This window comes from Ziziphus jujuba, chromosome 5 (assembly GCF_031755915.1).
Source record: "Ziziphus jujuba cultivar Dongzao chromosome 5, ASM3175591v1".
NCBI classification, from domain to species: Eukaryota; Viridiplantae; Streptophyta; class Magnoliopsida; order Rosales; family Rhamnaceae; genus Ziziphus; species Ziziphus jujuba.
Window position 1 is genome coordinate 17,884,888 of NC_083383.1, and position 17,571 is coordinate 17,902,458.

The 17,571-nt window shown below is 32.9% G+C and overlaps 2 protein-coding genes across 5 annotated transcripts; both read right to left on the reverse strand.

Moving 5' to 3' along the window:
- Positions 1 to 340: 340 nt before the first annotated feature.
- On the reverse strand, positions 341 to 6,653 carry LOC107421222 (boron transporter 4). Its single transcript, XM_016030411.4, has 14 exons — positions 6,240 to 6,653; positions 5,028 to 5,169; positions 4,832 to 4,914; positions 4,545 to 4,737; positions 4,298 to 4,436; positions 3,925 to 4,090; positions 3,644 to 3,810; positions 3,140 to 3,313; positions 2,966 to 3,061; positions 2,754 to 2,870; positions 2,323 to 2,630; positions 1,831 to 2,110; positions 1,234 to 1,371; positions 341 to 1,014 (listed from the first exon to the last, which is right to left on the reverse strand). Exons 2-14 carry the CDS (start codon positions 5,129 to 5,131, stop codon positions 985 to 987), a joined length of 1,995 nt encoding a protein of 664 aa, XP_015885897.2. The 5' UTR covers positions 5,132 to 5,169; positions 6,240 to 6,653; the 3' UTR covers positions 341 to 984.
- Positions 6,654 to 10,108: 3,455 nt separating this feature from the next.
- Positions 10,109 to 16,669, reverse strand: LOC107421238 (probable 1-deoxy-D-xylulose-5-phosphate synthase, chloroplastic). Of its 4 annotated transcripts, XM_048476062.2 has the most exons (11): positions 16,428 to 16,669; positions 16,028 to 16,234; positions 14,562 to 14,681; positions 14,313 to 14,477; positions 13,852 to 14,002; positions 13,436 to 13,704; positions 12,632 to 12,914; positions 11,833 to 12,134; positions 11,232 to 11,510; positions 10,693 to 10,977; positions 10,109 to 10,475 (listed from the first exon to the last, which is right to left on the reverse strand). In XM_048476062.2, the coding sequence occupies exons 2-11, from the start codon at positions 16,193 to 16,195 to the stop codon at positions 10,326 to 10,328; spliced, it is 2,172 nt and encodes a 723-aa protein (XP_048332019.1). In that variant the 5' UTR covers positions 16,196 to 16,234; positions 16,428 to 16,669; the 3' UTR covers positions 10,109 to 10,325. The 4 variants fall into 4 exon arrangements, with proteins under 4 accessions (XP_048332019.1, XP_015885920.2, XP_015885918.2 ...); XM_016030434.4 differs by having other exon boundaries at positions 11,833 to 12,044; positions 16,028 to 16,669; XM_016030432.4 differs by having other exon boundaries at positions 11,833 to 12,125; positions 16,028 to 16,669.
- Positions 16,670 to 17,571: the final 902 nt, after the last annotated feature.

Consider the following 17,571-nt stretch of genomic DNA (forward strand, 5'->3'; position numbering starts at 1 on the left):
ATTGTTTGTCAAAAATATCGATTTGGGGAACAGCCCAACTGATTATCATGGCTAAAACCTAATTTGTGGCCAAAATTGACATCGTGGCCCTTTTTTTTTATATTTTCCTATTTTTATTTTTTTAATTTTTTATTTAGTTAGCTTAATTTTTTAAGATTCATCTATTGAATCACTATTGATTCCGATAATTTAAATTAGTAGGATTTGAATTTATTATTTATATCAAGTTTTGTGTATGACAATCAGCATAGGTGTAACTTTTGGCAAATCCCATTATAGCATCTCAAAGGCTAATTAATTGCAGCAGGTTTAATTATGTATGGCATCAAAATACCAAGGCAATGCCAACCAATTAGAGCATACTACATAAGAAAATCACAATCCCTAATTTGTGTTTTAATTGTTCCTAATACAAGTTCGTAAACTTTTTTCAATATATTACTAAAAATAAAATTCTAACAAGTTATCTTTAATTAGGAAAAAAAAAAAATTACTACTCCCTTGAACAATTTTGCTTTGAATGCGAAGTACAAGTTATTCCCCTTACTCTTCCCTATTTCTACATGAATAATCATATAGTTTTTTTCCTTTGAAAATCAAGTACAGTAGTATCCTGATACCCCCTTGCTCTCTTCCCCATTTCTTTTCCTCATCTCCTTTCCAGCAATTCATCAATAAGCAAAAGAATGATGAGCTATGAAAACCTTGTTCTCTCTTGAAGATCTCTAAACGGCTTTTCCCTACTAGAAATAAATTACACTTGAAAATGCAATCTCTTTACATCTTCTTCATGCATGCTTATATCTCATCTTTGTCGTAGTGTAATTTTTTTTTTTTTTTTTCTCCTTCTTTAATATCTATGTGTAGCTTAGGTGGTTTTGTAGAAGACCATTTTCCTCGACTCCCTATCTTGAGGACTACTAATCACCAGCTTCATAACACAAGCTCAGCTGCTCAGGTCTATAGCGTAATCAGCATCTTTCATTATATTCGTACAACATCTTCTGGGTGAACCTGGACCAAATTTTCACCATTTTCATTATCAAATTGTTGCTACAAAGAAGTGTACATATTATCGAAGCAAGTTATGCCATGATAGGTATATTCGCCCAATTGTATGAAATTCATGAGGTATATTAACCCAAATTACATGTAATTGGGCGCTTACACCTATTATAGCCAAATTTTATTGAAGCATATGTATAAAAGGTAGTGCATAATTTTCCTCTTTACCTGGGAGAACCTGTCTTCATTGTGGCTTACTGTTCTCAGCTTCAACTCTCCTCTACTGGTAGTCATTTCATCCAATACTTCAGCATCATAGATATCTTCAGCTGTATTATCGTTATCGGCATCAGGTAGATCTCTTTCCTGCTTCCATCAAAATAACAAAATAAGTATAATTAAAAAAAAAAAATTTCAGAAATCTTACTTTTGTAATAAAGGATACAGAAAGAAAAGATTAAGCAAGTTGGTTTCCATTCTTTGACCAGCTAAAGAAAAGATTATGGAGAAAACAATGTATAACATATGAATGCAGGGTAATAGCATGTATGCATTTTATAAAGTTTGATTTTCATTCATATATGTGACAAATTTTTCCCTTTGGTTGTTATATTTCCCTAATACATGTGCAACAAAGAGAGAGTGTTGATAATGAATTGTGTTCTAACTTGATATTTGTAGTTGTGCCACACTTCTTATTAGCTTAAGCTTTTGAAATCCATGATGAACAAGTTGATCAACATTTGATGGTGGTTTTTATGATGATAAGGAAAAGTAGAAAACAAAACTTGTATATTGACAAATGAAAGAGACAATGAGTATTACCGTGAGAGATATGCTTCGGTTACGGTGTGGAGCACCAGCAATTTCTTCATACTCAGATGCATCCAGTTCCTGAAGATGGTAAGGCTGGAATAGCTTGGGGAGCAAGCGTTCTCTTATGCTTATAAGAAGGAAGAATGGCACAGGGAACAATATTCCAGCTATAGGAATCCATGTCACCCCAAAACAAATAAGAAGGTATACAAGTTGAAAGATTGTGAATATGGCGATGTACTTATATGGAACCTTTTCAACGTATGAGGCATGAGGGCCTTCCAATACCCTGCCAAGAAAATTTTTAAGAAGAAACAATATTAGCAAGAAAGTACCTATTTGGTGTCTAAAAATTTGCAGTTTGGTGATCAGTTTGTTTACACTATTGACATAAAAATATTTCTATTGGGTATGAACTTAAACCAATGAGTTCTGTTACCATGATGAACTGGCATATATCGCTTTGAACAAATTTTTTATAACAACTGAGCTAAAACTTACTTGTACCGTCGGTCTGGCATGACAAAGAGCAGTGTAAACCTTTCCCAGAACTGACTCCCTGGGAGACTATCAATAGCCATGTATGCAAAATATCCCCAAAGAAGTGAAGTAGGTATCTTTTTTATTATTGGCATGGCCAAAGCTGCTAATCCCACTATCACAGACTGCATCAAGTTGCTCACTCTTTGTTCATTGACCCGAACGGGCAAATAAGCATCGATATGTTTCTCAGGATCAAATTTGGTGTTTGAATCTCCTCCATCTTCAGCTTTCATTACAGCCTCTTTTAGGCCATCTAACTCAGTAGCCTGGAAAATAGATATATATATATATATATATATATAAGGTAATTATTATTAGCAAAAACACTTGCATTGGCACTTCGGAAGCAGAGAAAAACAGAGAAGCCTAGCTTAGAGAGTAGTGCCTACGGTTGGAGAGGCGTCCATCTCTATGAACACTGCTTGCATCTTCCCATAGATTTCAGTGTTGGTCGCTTGTTGTTTGATGCATTCCTTGGCACTCTTTACCATCCTCCGCCGGATTAGCTGCAGAGCAAGTTCAGTAATTTGCATCAGAACTCAATACTAATCAATGTCGATAATCGATGTAATATACACATGGTGATGGTGCCGTAACCTACCCTCCTTCGGAGAACAGCAAGACTCTTGGTGTGCATAGGGGACTGTGGAAGGACACCATTTGAAGGAGGAAGACCAAGCAACCCACAAATCAAAGTCTGAAACAATAAAATGTAAATCAGGATCAAGTTAATCAATACAAAAAACAGAAATGTCAAATTTCATTATCAACATACCATGATACCGAGCAATAGCATATCGTAATGGTATGCAGATGGTTTCTTGAGATTAAACTCCTTCTGTTGTGCCATTTGTGAAGCCACACTGTGGTCGAAAAAGTACAGTCCTGCAACCATCACGGCTGGTATAATAGCAGCGAAAATATATGCCACTGGAACGTTCGGCATGTCCTGCAATTTTGTTTTGTTTGCCAATATTAAGATCAAATTCATTCCCCAACTCTTCTGTTCCATTAAAAGCACAAAAGAATTTTCCCCTGTTTTGGGCCTAAAGTTTCAAATAAGAACCAAATTATATTAAAAAAAAAGATGTTGGATTGTTCTATAAAATTAACTTCTGAAATCCCCATTAAATTTATTACTTCTGACATTACAGACCAACACAGAAAATCATGTTCCAGCCTTTTGGATTCAGACAGCCATGGAAATAAATATAAAAATTGTAGAATTCAATATTATTGAGAACTAAAATGTTTAATTAGTAGGTAAAATCTAAGTTACCTTCATTACGCTCCAATGGTCTGTTGCTTCAGAGTCCCAGAAAAGTGGAGACCTGAGTCTCCTAGGAAGCCTGTCAGGAAGTCTACTAGGAACACTGTAAGACATTATTGTCCATAACAAAACCATGCAAGGAACACCATAATCTGCAATGAAACCGCGAATCGGTCCTGTATAGATAAAAAAATAAATAAATAAAAAAGGTAAGGAATTAAATATCCAATGAAAACACTAGAAAGATTTATTAACTTAGAGGATAAGAATTTAATTGAGTTCATAATTACCTGTACCATACTTCCATGATCTTGCTTTTCTGCTTTTAATGGCCGTATAAAGCAGACCGAAGGAGAAAATGATCGAAAGCAGTCCATTTGCATAGAGCCATTGGTATTCAAAGGCTTCCAAATTCGGATCTTCACGTTTGGGGATTCTAAATTCGTTTATGATTCCCTAAACATTCAACAAGCAAAATAATTCTCTCATGGTTAGCTAAAATCTACCCATCTCATTGAAAAACCAAGATTTTTATCAAAATTATTTATACGAAGCTACTGAAAAAGAAAAAAGTAAATATATGTATATATATATATATGTATGTATGTATATAAATATATGCATATATATATATATATATATATGTATGTATGTATATATTACTTTAATGGCCTCTTGCATAAACAGAACAGCAATCAACATGCCAAAAAGTTCCCCAGCAAGCCGTGTGAATCTGGTTATGATTGTACAAGCATTGAAAATTGCAAGAAGAACCAGAAAAAGCGCTGTCCAGACACAGACCCTGAAACATATTGTAAATGCATCCACGAATTGGATTCAAACTAAAAAAAATATAATCCCAAAAAGAAGTTCAAGAACAGAATAAATTAAGTTTGATTTTCCGACGTACCAACCCGCCCAAGGTAAATACAGCTTTGGTCCCAACTGGTCATTATCTTTGCTGAAATTGTACAAATAACTGTACATTATCACAGTTGGCTCTGCAACTCCCAAGATCAACAAAGGTTGTCCACCAAATATCGAATGGATGATTCCACAGAGTGCGGTAGAAGATAAAGTCTCTACTGTGCTCAATTTTCCATCTAAGAAAAAAAAAAAATCAGGCATTTTTATAGATTCAATCAAGCTATTGAACCAGAAACTTTTCGTTTGAGATAAGAAGGAAGTAAGAAATACCTGTTTCCCTGTTCAGTTGCTCTCCAAATGCAATAACGGGAAGCGCAGAAGCAAAGAAAATATATGCGGTTGGAGCCAATATCCTTAAAAAGAACAAATTGAAAAGCAAAATGAATCAGAATCATATTATCCAAATGCAAAGCGGATGAGTTATGGTATGTAATTTTTTCTACTAAAAGATTATGAACATGTATACCCAATATCAAAGCATGACGGACCAAACCAGTCATCCTTGTAACATGCTGCTCTTCCTTTGATGTCCTTGATTATTCCTTTAAATGGTCTTCTGAAGTTATCCATTAATGCTGATTCGAGAAAACCCAGAAAAATTGAAGTACCTGCTTGGGTTTGAATCACAAAGAGAATTAAGAAGAAAGAATTTTATATTGTATGAACCAAGTTTGCCAGGAAATAATAATGTCACATGTATAGCACCATAGAAGGAAACAGAGTGAGCATATATGATAAAGTATATAGAACAAATAGACAGATTTTGTGAGATTCTCATGACACAACCGTCAAAGAAAAGAACGAAATGGAATTCCTATATAGCTTCAATATTTTTCAGGTAAAAAATATCGGACCAGTCTATGGGCTGCATGTGATTCATATTCAGTACTAGGCTTATATTTTTTATATAATACATGCAAAAAGCATCTGCATAATGTTTCCTTTTTTTTTTTTTTTTTTTTGGTATGTTGCTGAAAAAAGTGTTCTGTATCCAATAGATATTAAATTATTGAACATGCATCGGATGCATTGATAAAAATAAAAAAATCAAAGTTCTTTGCAAATTAATGCAAGCTGAATTAACAAGAAACACACAAGTTAAATGAACAATCATCATGATATTATTCTCTGAGTATGATGAACAAACACACATAATGCATTTTGACAGATTAAAACCTCAAAATGGATGCTGAAAAATATGGTAACGGTGTACTAAACGAAATTAAAGTTTGGTGCACAGAATGCAAAAAGTCACATTCTATCATTCTGTCAATACACTCAATTTGAAAAAAAACACACACCAAAGCACAAAGCCTGTTTGTCGTCGAATTTAATTCCCATCTTTTCTTGACTACCAAACAACAAAAGCCCATCAAGGAAAAAAAAAAAGAAAAGAGAGAAGGATTTTCAGCCAGACGTTGATGAAAACATGAAAGTATTTAAAGTTTCCTCTCATAAGTCTGAACTTTTGAAACAGTGGTACTGGATTATGGTTTAAAAATGTCTATATATTTTAGAAGTTAAATGAATGAAAACACGAACAGCTCTAACATAGAATCAAATTTTGTAGCCAAGCCACGGAAGGAAAATAGAAACAAGAGAATAAAAAAAGAAAACGACGTGCATGGAAATTAATAAAAAGGCAAGCCAGTCAAAAAGCAACAGGCCGGTCCTCAACCTGGAACATAAATTGATGAAGAGGGAGAATGCGGGAAAGCTCCGGCGCCGGAATTGTAAGTTCCCAGCAGGGAAGTTGCGCCGGAGATATCAGACTCCGGTGAGAGGGGGTCAGGGGAGAAATCCCACCCTTTTTTTTTTTTTTTTTTTCTCTCCTATTAATCAAATTATGCTATTTTTTTTTATTTTTTTTTCTCTTACTAGAACGGTGGAGAGAGAGAGAGTGAGAGAGAGGTGGAGAGGTAAGGCTCTCAGGGAACTCCAAAGCTGGCTTCAAAATAAACTGGCCGCGTTTCGCGGGCTTGGTCCAAATGTGGGTCCGGCAAAATCGGGGAATATGATGACGTGGTGAGATCAGAATGGGGAAGAGGACTCGGCGGGTTCGGAGACCGCGTATGTTTTGTTCGTCTCTTTTGTTCCCTGTGTTTTTGCGTTGTGTATTTCGATGGGAAATTTTCGGTGGAAGCAGGACCATGGGATGAGACAGATCATGGATGTTAACATGTACCTTAACTTTGAATTTTTTTTTTTTTTCCTTTTTCGTGTTATATATTTTTACCGCTTTCTTTAATTATAATTATTATTATAGCTTAACCAAATCATATTTTCCATAATTGTCCAAAAATATTAACCATATATTATACATATATGTGTTGTTTAAAAAATGTGGATTATATATATATATATATATATATACGAGTCGTTTAGCCAAATCCATTAGTGATCAAATTGTGTAATTGATTGGACTCAAACAACACAAATATAATAATTTAGAGGGTATTAAAAGTTTGTGTGGTTTGGAAATAAAAAATATAAAATGCATCATAATTGAGTGTATTATATATCATTTTAAAAATTTTTATCAATGTTTTATAAGAATTTTATTGTAATTGAATAATATTATGGCCTTTTTGGTAAAAGAAAAAGCAACCGAAGAAAATTGATTTTTGAAATTTAGTTTTTTGGGATTTAATTTCTTGAGGATTTATTTTTCTCTTGATCTATTTGGTAAGTAAAAAAAAAGTTAGGATATATAAGTAATTAAATTTAATACTGTATAATAAATTAAGGATAAATATATATTTTAAAAAAATTTTAAAACTATTTTCTTTAGAATTTTCAACATCTATATAGATGGAAATAATTTTTCACATATTTTTCTATATTGTTAGTAATCTAATTTCTTGAACCCATACTTTTCCACCTCAAAATAAATATCCAAACAAAAAAAAGTTATCACTTTTCCAAAAAAATTAGTTTCTCACTAATTTTTTTTTTTACCCAAACATGCTGCTAGGGTTAGTAATACTTTCCACATTTAACCAATGTAGTGACTTTAATTTTGCATTTTAAGTTTTAAATACTCTCACATATGCTCTATAATTTATCATTTTTATCTCATTAAGTATAATTTACTAAATGTTAACACCATCTTAGACGAAATGAGCCATATCTGCATGTACATTCTATATATAATGAAAGTTATTTTATACAATATTTTTTATACAATTAAAATATATATGATTTACGTATGAAGCATATTTGTGACTTGCATATTATACATATTTCATTCAGATTTTTAATATTTGTTGTTAATTGGTTTATGAGTTTTTAAATGGTTGGGGACGAAATGAAAATTACAGTATAATCTAATGGTGCAAAAATGTAATAAAACAATAATTTTATGTCATTAGTATATCCGATTGATTTTTTTTTTTTTTTTCCCTCCCTAATATCCGATCGAGTGTTAATAGCGACTTGTAAGATTTATTAATTTTTTTTTATTCTATTTTACTAGAAGTAAAAGAATATACGACTATAGGAGCTAGCCTTAAAAAGAATATATAGGAGAAAAGAAATATAAATACGAGCCATCCAATTAGGGCCAAGATTTACCTCTGTGGCCATTTGAGGTACGAAATCAGGTGCAATTATTGTTATTAACCTAAAAGAGCATAGGATACCAAAAATGACAGGACTTGCATCGTTTAACGAATACCAAGTTATAAATCATTAATAATTACAAAAAGAGAAAACAAATTATTAATGATTAGTTGCTTGCAATTGTCATATTCATAATTGATTGAACCTAGTATGCTAGAAATTTAATTAAATATTAATGCATCCTCTAAATATGACCATTATATAATTGGTTCTAAAAAATGAGTCACGAAAAAAAAAATATATCAATTGAAAAATAAATAAATTAAAAAATATAGCAAAGACAGAAACGGTTTTGTTTGTTTATTGATATTGGATGTGATTCCAATTCAGAATCCTTTGTGGATAAAATAGTGGTTTTGCTATTAATTGGTTTTACAATTGATTCTAAAATGTTTTGTTAAAAAAAAAAATGGTGAAAAAAAAAAGAAGTTATATAAACAAATGTTGTATGGTTTCGAGGAACAAACGACTTGATTCAATATTCACACTTTAAGCCATGTAACTTGAAAAATATGTTATTTATTATTACTGGTGGTTGCTTTTTAAGGAGTTTTATTTTTCTATATAACAATTTAATAGGCTATTATTAAGGTTCATTTTTTCAATACAGAATTTTAATTTTTAAAATTCAAAAAAAATAAAAATAAATAACATCCAATTAGTTATTATCATATATACATACATTGATCAATTACTATCATATCGGCACTGATTTACTTGGCAATGATGATAAACAAATTTACTCTAGAACTATAGTTATTGAATTTATAATTCACATTGTGCATGATGTGGTATAAATTTTATGCAAATATTTTTAGTTATTTTGTCGGATTTCACATATTTTATTTTGATTTTTTTATTTGGTGAATACATATTTTATTTTGCAAAATATTTATATAATATTAGATGCCAATATCCTTGATATTGGTTCAATGTTTGCATACATTAGGTTCCATGTGGAAGCTAACAAAGTAAGATAAATATGGAAAAGCTGAAGTTCATGCAATGCGAATGGGAGCCAAAACGTCAAAAATCATACTCCATTTATACTAGAAATCAGTCTCAGTCAACAACATTATGAAAAAAGTAATCTTCATAATTTCATGAACGAGGGTAGAACAGTTTCGTTTCTTTTACACTACTAAAATAGGGAGCTTGTCCAATGCAAAATATATGATAGGCTGTCCGCCTTTCTTAGCTGTCAAATTCTACCAAAAGCAGTCCCAATTCAAAGCTAAAACCGTGTCAAAACCTGTCGTCTTTTGCAGCATGACTCGCAGTTGACACTTCAAGAACTGTCTTCAAATTCAATAATTTCATCATTCTTTATTCAGCGTTGGATTTTGGCTGCTTGTACAACAAAAATGTTTCACTAAAGAACCCCACACCATAGACTCGCTTTATCCACACAGATCTTGACATATTAGCTACCTGATTCATTTGAATGCTGCAGTAATATTCTATGTAAGCCATTGCTTCTACTTCAGGCTCATATTTTAGAGTTCTATGAACGAGGGGAATTGGAGTTGGTTTTATTTATTTATTTATTTTTTAAGATAATTGTTAGGAAAATTGTTGGGGTATCACTTTCATTCAGCTCTACAGTTAGAGTTAGGAAAAAGTCTCTTTCAGTCGATAGTTGCATCATATTGGAAATTGAACATACCAGTGCTCCATGGAACATCTAGTAACAAAGTTTCCTAGTAGAATCCACAAAAATAGTCTGGTAAAATACTTACAACTCCATACAAGTTTTGTGTTCAACACAGACAAGTCAAGTTCAATACAGAAGCGGAGTTTTTGTGTTCAAGTTCAATACAGACAAGTGGACTCTATGCTGCTGCATCTACACACTTCGACATATCTCTGTTTGATTTTGGCCAGAAGCATATATAGAAGAGTAGGACAAATAGAACAGGTGAAACAGGAACACGAACAAAGCATGTATTTTACATTATGATTTGTGCTATACAATCGTTTACAGCTTCAGTATTCTGCTAGTTACACATATACAAAACCGAAACAGATACATAATTTACATGAATCATTACTGAAAGATTGGTGTGGCTGTAGTTGCTTGCACTTCAATTGTAATGGCTTAGATGAAAACAGAAAAACAAGGTCAGAACAAAAATTTGGAAACCTAGCACATCAAGAGTAGGGCTTCCCTGGTGCGTCCAAGCAGACTCAGTGCTGTTGCAGCTATGTGATGCCCAGTCAACCCGGCAAGAGCTAGCTGTTCAGTGGGAGATGCATGTTCAATATAGTTGTCTGGTAGAACAATAGGTCGCCACTGGAAACAAACCCAGAAACAAATATAACAACATAAATATGTAGAAGATTATGACAATTACACAACCATGTTTACGTTGCATCAAGTAAATATTTATGTTTGCTATAGAAATTTACCATACCTCCCACTTTTCAATCAAATCAAACCAAGAAACAAATGTAACCACATCTCTTTACCAACAGGAAGTTAACTTTTTGCAATATGGTTAGAAAAGTACCTTAGTTCTTCCATCAAGTTGGCCATCAAGCGACATGAACTGTGCAATGTGGGATCCAAAACCTCCAATAGCACCCTCCTCGACAGTGATAAGAAATTCATGGTTTCTACAAAGCTGTCTAAGAAGCTTGATGTCCAGGGGCTTGCAGAACCTAGCATCAGCAACTGTTACCTCAATGCCAAGCTTTGCAAGAAGGGTCTGCGCCTTAAGGCAGTTCTGAACCATTGCACCATATCCAAGCAGTGCAACATCTTTTCCCTCTGTAAGAACTTTCCCTTTACCAATCTGCTTTAGAGTATGAAGCAGTCAAAATAGAATGCAAGGAATAGGTTAAACATCTTAGTCTTTACCATTATTGAAAAGTGAAAAAATATTCGGCTAAGAAACAGGAACAAAACTATAGAATATAAACGCGCACTATATTTTCGTATTTCTTTGTTGTTTTGGAAATAAGGGGTCCACCTTCAGCTAAGCAATGTCAGACACTTTTTTAATCGAACATCAAGAATAAAAAGTTTTGTGGTGTGCCAAGGAAATACCTCAATGGGAATCCCACAGCATATAGAGTAGTCCATTCCAACAACAGCACCTCTAGGATACCGGAAGCAAACTGGACCATCATCAATATAGGCAGCAGTGGCCACCATGTGGGCAAGCTCTTCCTCATTGGAAGGTGCCATGACAATCATGTTTGGTAAGCATGCCATGAAAGTTATATCAAATGCCCCACACTGCATTGGACCATCAGACCCCACTAATCCTGCACTTGAAATGACAAAGCGCACTGGAATTCTTTGGCGATCTACATCATGGACCACCTACATAAACCACAAGAAAAAAATATGATTATTTTTCTTAAGCTTGCAAATAGACAACCAAAAGCATTGAAGTATGATGCATTGCATGTATAAATACACATAAGAGCAGGTTAGAGAAGTAAAACTTGATGTACAACATGAAAGAGAACATTGAAAGGGAGAAAATTCGATGTATGCTGCAAAAGAGGTAGTGATTATTAGAAATCCATAGTGAATTTTCATTTTTGTAACTTTATGTGTCTGTGTACGTAGTCAATTTTTCTAAGTATCTTTCTATGTGAATGTCAGCATCAATCAACCGATCGGTATATAGAGGAAGAACCTGATCATAAGCTCTCTGTAGAAATGCAGAAGGAATTATGCAGAATGGTTTTAATCCTCCACATGATAAACCAGCAGAAAATGTAACTGCATGTTGCTCTGCCATTCCCACATCAAAAAACTTGTCTGGAAATCTTTCCTGAAATAGTTGAAGTGATGGTTCCATATGCATTCCTGCATGAACTGTTACAATATCTTTGTCCTTCTCTGCCTCTGCAATTAGAGCATCCACAAAGCAATCACTATATGTCCGAGAGTGAAATTTAGATGGTAATGAATTAGGGTCACTTGAGCCTGCAATATCTTGGAAGAAAACAAAAGAGAAAAAATTTAGTAGAACATCTCATACATAAGAAACAGTCAAGCAAAGAGAGCAACTTTTAACACTTGCCCTCTAATATATCGCCACAGGGATGTAATCTAGCACTACGACTAAATCTATTTCAAAACCTTATAGTAAAGAATCAAAGTAATAGTTAAGTTACCAAAAGATCATCAATGCCAAACTTTGGTTAGTGATTCAACAAATACATATATCAATACAGTCTTTGCATTAACCAAAATTTATGATCTTATGTGTTAGTAAATTTATTTCATTTGTAAAACTAAAACTAAGCTTGAATTGAACCATGTTCCATGCTCAAAAAAGGCTACAATAAAGACTGAACATAAGCTGAGCAGCACAATCCAAAATTAAACCAGGCCAAGCTTATATCAGGTGTAGGCCTCATGAGTTACTACAGAATGATGCATATGCATCACAGAACATCAGTGAGGAGAAGTCACAAAACCAAGCATACCTTCCTGCTGCTTATATGATATCTCCTTCTTTTGACTGTTGTCTGCTCCACGATTTTCCTCTGTTATGACATGAACCAATACAGGACCCATAGAATCCAGAGATGCCACTTCTCGTAGAACACAAATTAGGTCTTCAATGTTGTGACCATCAACGGGACCAATGTAATACAATCCAAGTTCTTCAAAAAGAGTGGATCCCAATGGACCAATCATACCCCGTGCAAACTCATCAACTTTTGCTGCCCATTCATGCATACCCTTACCAATTCTTTTTGTAACACCCTGGACAAGAGCATAGAAAAATCACTTCATACTAATCAAAAACTACAGACACAGAATATCAACAGAAGGCATCTGGCACTTTAAAATTCCCAAAGCTTTAAAGAGCACTATGTTCTTGATTCAGCATATCTAGCCAAAGGCCTTGCATTTAACTATTGAGAAATTAATCCCAATATTGTTTCATATATATATATATATATACATACATGTATATATAGTCCTTTTTAGGTCAGGATATCCTGACTTTAACAAAGTTAGGATACACATTGGGCAACATGTTGTGGGAGGAATACCCTCCACAGCATGTTGCCTGATATTGTTATCCTAACTTTATTAAGTCAGGATATCCTGACCTGAAAGTCTTCCTATATATAGATAAATATACAACTACAAATTTATCTCCATAAAAAATGGCAATGCACAATTCAATATCTTAAAAGCATGCAATTCCTCTTTCACTATTCGCTAAAGCAGACAGTCACCCCAGGTTTTAATTAATTAGGAGAACAACAAAGACATGCCTTAGCAACTTCTCTAAACTTGCGGAAGGATTTACTTGACTGAAGCCTGCTTAGGGTACTAGATAGAGGACTTATAGATGTCTTTGGGCCCTCATCAATCTTTGGGTGTAAAGAGTGGCGGCTATCATTTAAAATAACAACCATATTTGAGTCCAAATAACCCGCATTACTCATTGCCTCATAGAGCTGGCCAGCCATAGTTGTCCCATTGCTAATAACACTGACAATACGTTCCCGCTTTCCTTTAATATCACGTGCAATTGCCATGCCTTTAAATGATAACAAGTAAGACCAGCAGAAATTTAATTATGCAATTCCAAATACGCTAGACAAAATGAGGTGTAACTACAAAGCTTACATAATGTTTTTTTGAATGAATAAAATGAATAAGCAACAGATAGGGAAGGATATACTACCAAGTCCTGCAGAAATACTGTTGCACCCATGCCCTGCACCGAATGGGTCATATTCACTCTCAGATCTAGAAGTCAAACTAGAAAGGCCATTTTTTTGTCTCACTGTATGCATGCGAGGCCGCCTTCCTGTGAGAATTTTATGTGCATATGTCTGCCAAGTAAAAGAAAAAGGAAAGAAACTAGTTTGAAAAAACCGTCTTGCATAAGCATTCACACCCCACCACCCACCCCCCCACCCTCCAAAAAAAAAAATAATAATAAAATAAAATATAATCTTGCGTAACTATATGAAGATACCCAATATCCATAGGTTACTTTTTTATTTATTTTTATCTGCATTATGCTATCTAGCAGCCCGATATCACGTTCACAGATGATCTCTCTCTCTCTCTCTCTCTTTTCTTCTTCTCCCTACTAATTAAGCAGTGCTATAAGGAAAAGGGCATGTACTAGAACCATACTTGTTCCCCAACATCCCACAGTATTTTGTCCACAGGAGCATGGAAAACATGGTGTATTGCAACTGTTAGTTCCACTGCTGACAAACTGGCTTTCAAGGATTTTTGAGTTTTTGACATAATATATGACAACTCCAAACGAATTTCGTCTGCTAATTGTTTCAATTCCTGCATAGACAAATCCATAATTGAGTAGAGACGCTTCAAACTTAACCATGGAAAAGAAAGATTGCCCAAGACTCAAGAACTAACATTAGGAGACAAATTCTTCAAGCGAATAGGATTTTCAACCAAATCAAGAATGGGTGTTGGGACTTTTTCTGAGAAGAAATCATCGGTATCTGGTAAAGAGCATAATCGACTTACTAACCCCTGCAACAAGAGAAATTATCATTCAGCAGTTTAAAATGTGCAGCCGAATTCATTGAAAGAGATTATCAATCCAGAAAAATCTTCATCTTCACTTGGTGCTTAGGCCTAGATGTATGTTCATTTGATATATGAAACATCAATGATAATTATCACATGAGGAGAGAGAGAGAGAGAGAGAGAAAGAGAGAACACAAGTAATAGTGTTAAAGGAAAACGCACTAGTGGACTGACAAACTATATTGCAGTTGGTTAACCATATTAAGTGCAACAGTAAGTCTGCAAAAATATCAGCCCCAAAGAAAGATGGCCTCTTAACCTGATATAATTCATGTATCAGAACCAACTAATAGTCTGATGCTGTTGAGATTTTTCTTAATAAAGTCGAGTTTTGAGATAGCAAATACTGAGACAGAGAAACATAATACTGCAGAATTGGCAATTTAACATCCAAACATTATTTTGATTTGAAAAATTTTCCAACAATATATATACGAGCATTGAAGGGCTACAGTCCAATTTTATTCAAAATGTCAAGCTTTTGGCTTGTAAAATTCTAAAACAGGAAAAGAGAACCATAGAATTGTAAAGAGTTCATATAATAATGCCAGATCAGAAGAAACCCAACGATTTCTCCTCAACGAGCTCTCGCTAAATCCTGGGAAAGAGGGAAGGCATTCAGTCTTCTATTTTTGTTTATTCTCCTCATTCTTATCAGTACATGCCACCACACACTGGTTTGAAATTTCAGACTTGATTATCCTTTGTCCTCCAACGTTGTAATGGTTGACTGAATACTCTTTTGCATCATTCACTCTTTCATGCCTTACTCTACAACCCTTCATGCTCTCTAACAAATCAAAATCCCATTTTCCAAATCTCGTATTTAATTTTTTTTTTTTTTCCCTCTAAAGTTTAAAAACTAAGCATATTCACAGCTACTAAGTGAAAAACAACTGTTAAGTATCAGATGAACAGGCACATTTTCACTCACCCAAATCGAGATTCCAAATAGGATAGAGATTACAACCTCTTATTTACTCAACACCTACTAGAACGCTAGAACCAAAAAATAGAAATAGAAATAGCTATAGATTAATAGTTTTCTTTTAGTAAAATATATAGATTACTAATTAAAACAAAACGAAATTACAATATTTTCATCTTTGCAAGAAGTATCGTCGTAACAATACATACTAGCAAAATGGTCTCAAATGCTTCCTTTGTTTTTCTTTCTTTCTTTCTTTCTTTTTTTTTTTAATTTTTTTATTTGGGACAGGTTCTCCACAGGAAAACAAAGCATCAGATCATGCAATTATGGGGAAAACAGGAAGGAGATTCATGAATACCTTGGATGTAGAGGTGGAAACCGAACTTGGGTAAAAGTTAAGTCTTGAAGTTTCCACGTGAAGATGAAAATGGGAACCGAATAAGTCCATTTTCTGAGGTAAACCCCTGAATTTTCCATGGGAATGGGCAACGACCCCAAATGGGCAACCAGCAAAACTAGTACCCATCAAGAGAAAAAGTGACCCAACTATTTAAAATGGATTAATCTATTGCAAGAAAAAATGAAAATTTAAGAGTGAGAGCTCACTTAAAAGAAGGAAAATTTATAGCGTGAAAAAGATAAAAAGAAAAAATTGCGTCAATGTGGTAAAGATATAAAATTTGGAATGAAAAATGTCGTAAGTTAAAGACACGGAAAAAGTTGCAGAAAACAGAGGAGAGAGAGAAGTGGATTCCAACCCACAACAGTGTTGGACGTAAAAATCAGTGGAAATCAGCAATTAGACGTGGAGAGCAGACAAAACAGAATAAAATTGAGCCTTGAGACTTGAGAACCGCTAGTATCCATCTTAAAAAAATAAAATAAAATAAAATAAAAATAAAGAAGAAGAAGAAGAAGAAGAAAGAGATGAATTGTGTTTTTGGCACGGACAGATGGAGACCGAGATCGAGAATCCCGTTCTATAACCAATAATGAGAACATGAAATAGTGAAAGTATAATTTTATAAAACAATCAATTAAAATGTCAATACCGATGTAGATATTGATAAATTATAAAAATTATAAATATTTAATTTAAAATATAAATTTTTATAAATAAAATAATTAATATAATAAAATAATATAAAAATATATAATAATTAGAATACATGAATTATAAAATAATTTATAAATATTAAAAATTATCATAAATAAAAAAATTACAGTATTTATTAATATTAAAATATAAAAAATTAAACAAATAATACTAATACATTATTAATATTAAAAAAAAATTTTGATGTTTCAAAAATAATTGTTTATTTATTTCTAATTAAAAGAAAAAATTTAAATTGTTAATAAATTTACCAACCTAATGTAATTTAATAAAAAAAAATATTGTAGGAATGGAAAATAAAGGAAGCCTTAATAAAAAAAATTAAAAGATTCTAACTTACAAAGAAATAAAATACATAATTGACAAATTTAATTAACTAATAATACATAATTATTGATTTATCAAATTTTATTGATTATTTTTAGTTTTTGAATAGTATTAATTTTGTAATTATATTATATAAATTTATTATAGTTTGAGTTAGTTAAATAAACAACAATGGCTTAGTTGAAAAAAAATATGAAATAAAAGTTTTTATTACATTAGAACATTCATTTTTGCTTTAGTTAAATATAAAGAATAAATATAAGTTTTATAATAAAATTGAATGTGTTATGTACCATTTAAAAAATACATGTGAAAAAAAAGATCAGAAAATGAAAAAAAAAAAAAAGTAAGTGAAAGAAGCTTTTCGTACTAAAATTGATCTAATGGAATAGTGTAATAAGTTGCAAACTTAATGGACAATCTTTTTATGTGAAATTGTTCGAATGACAATATGATAA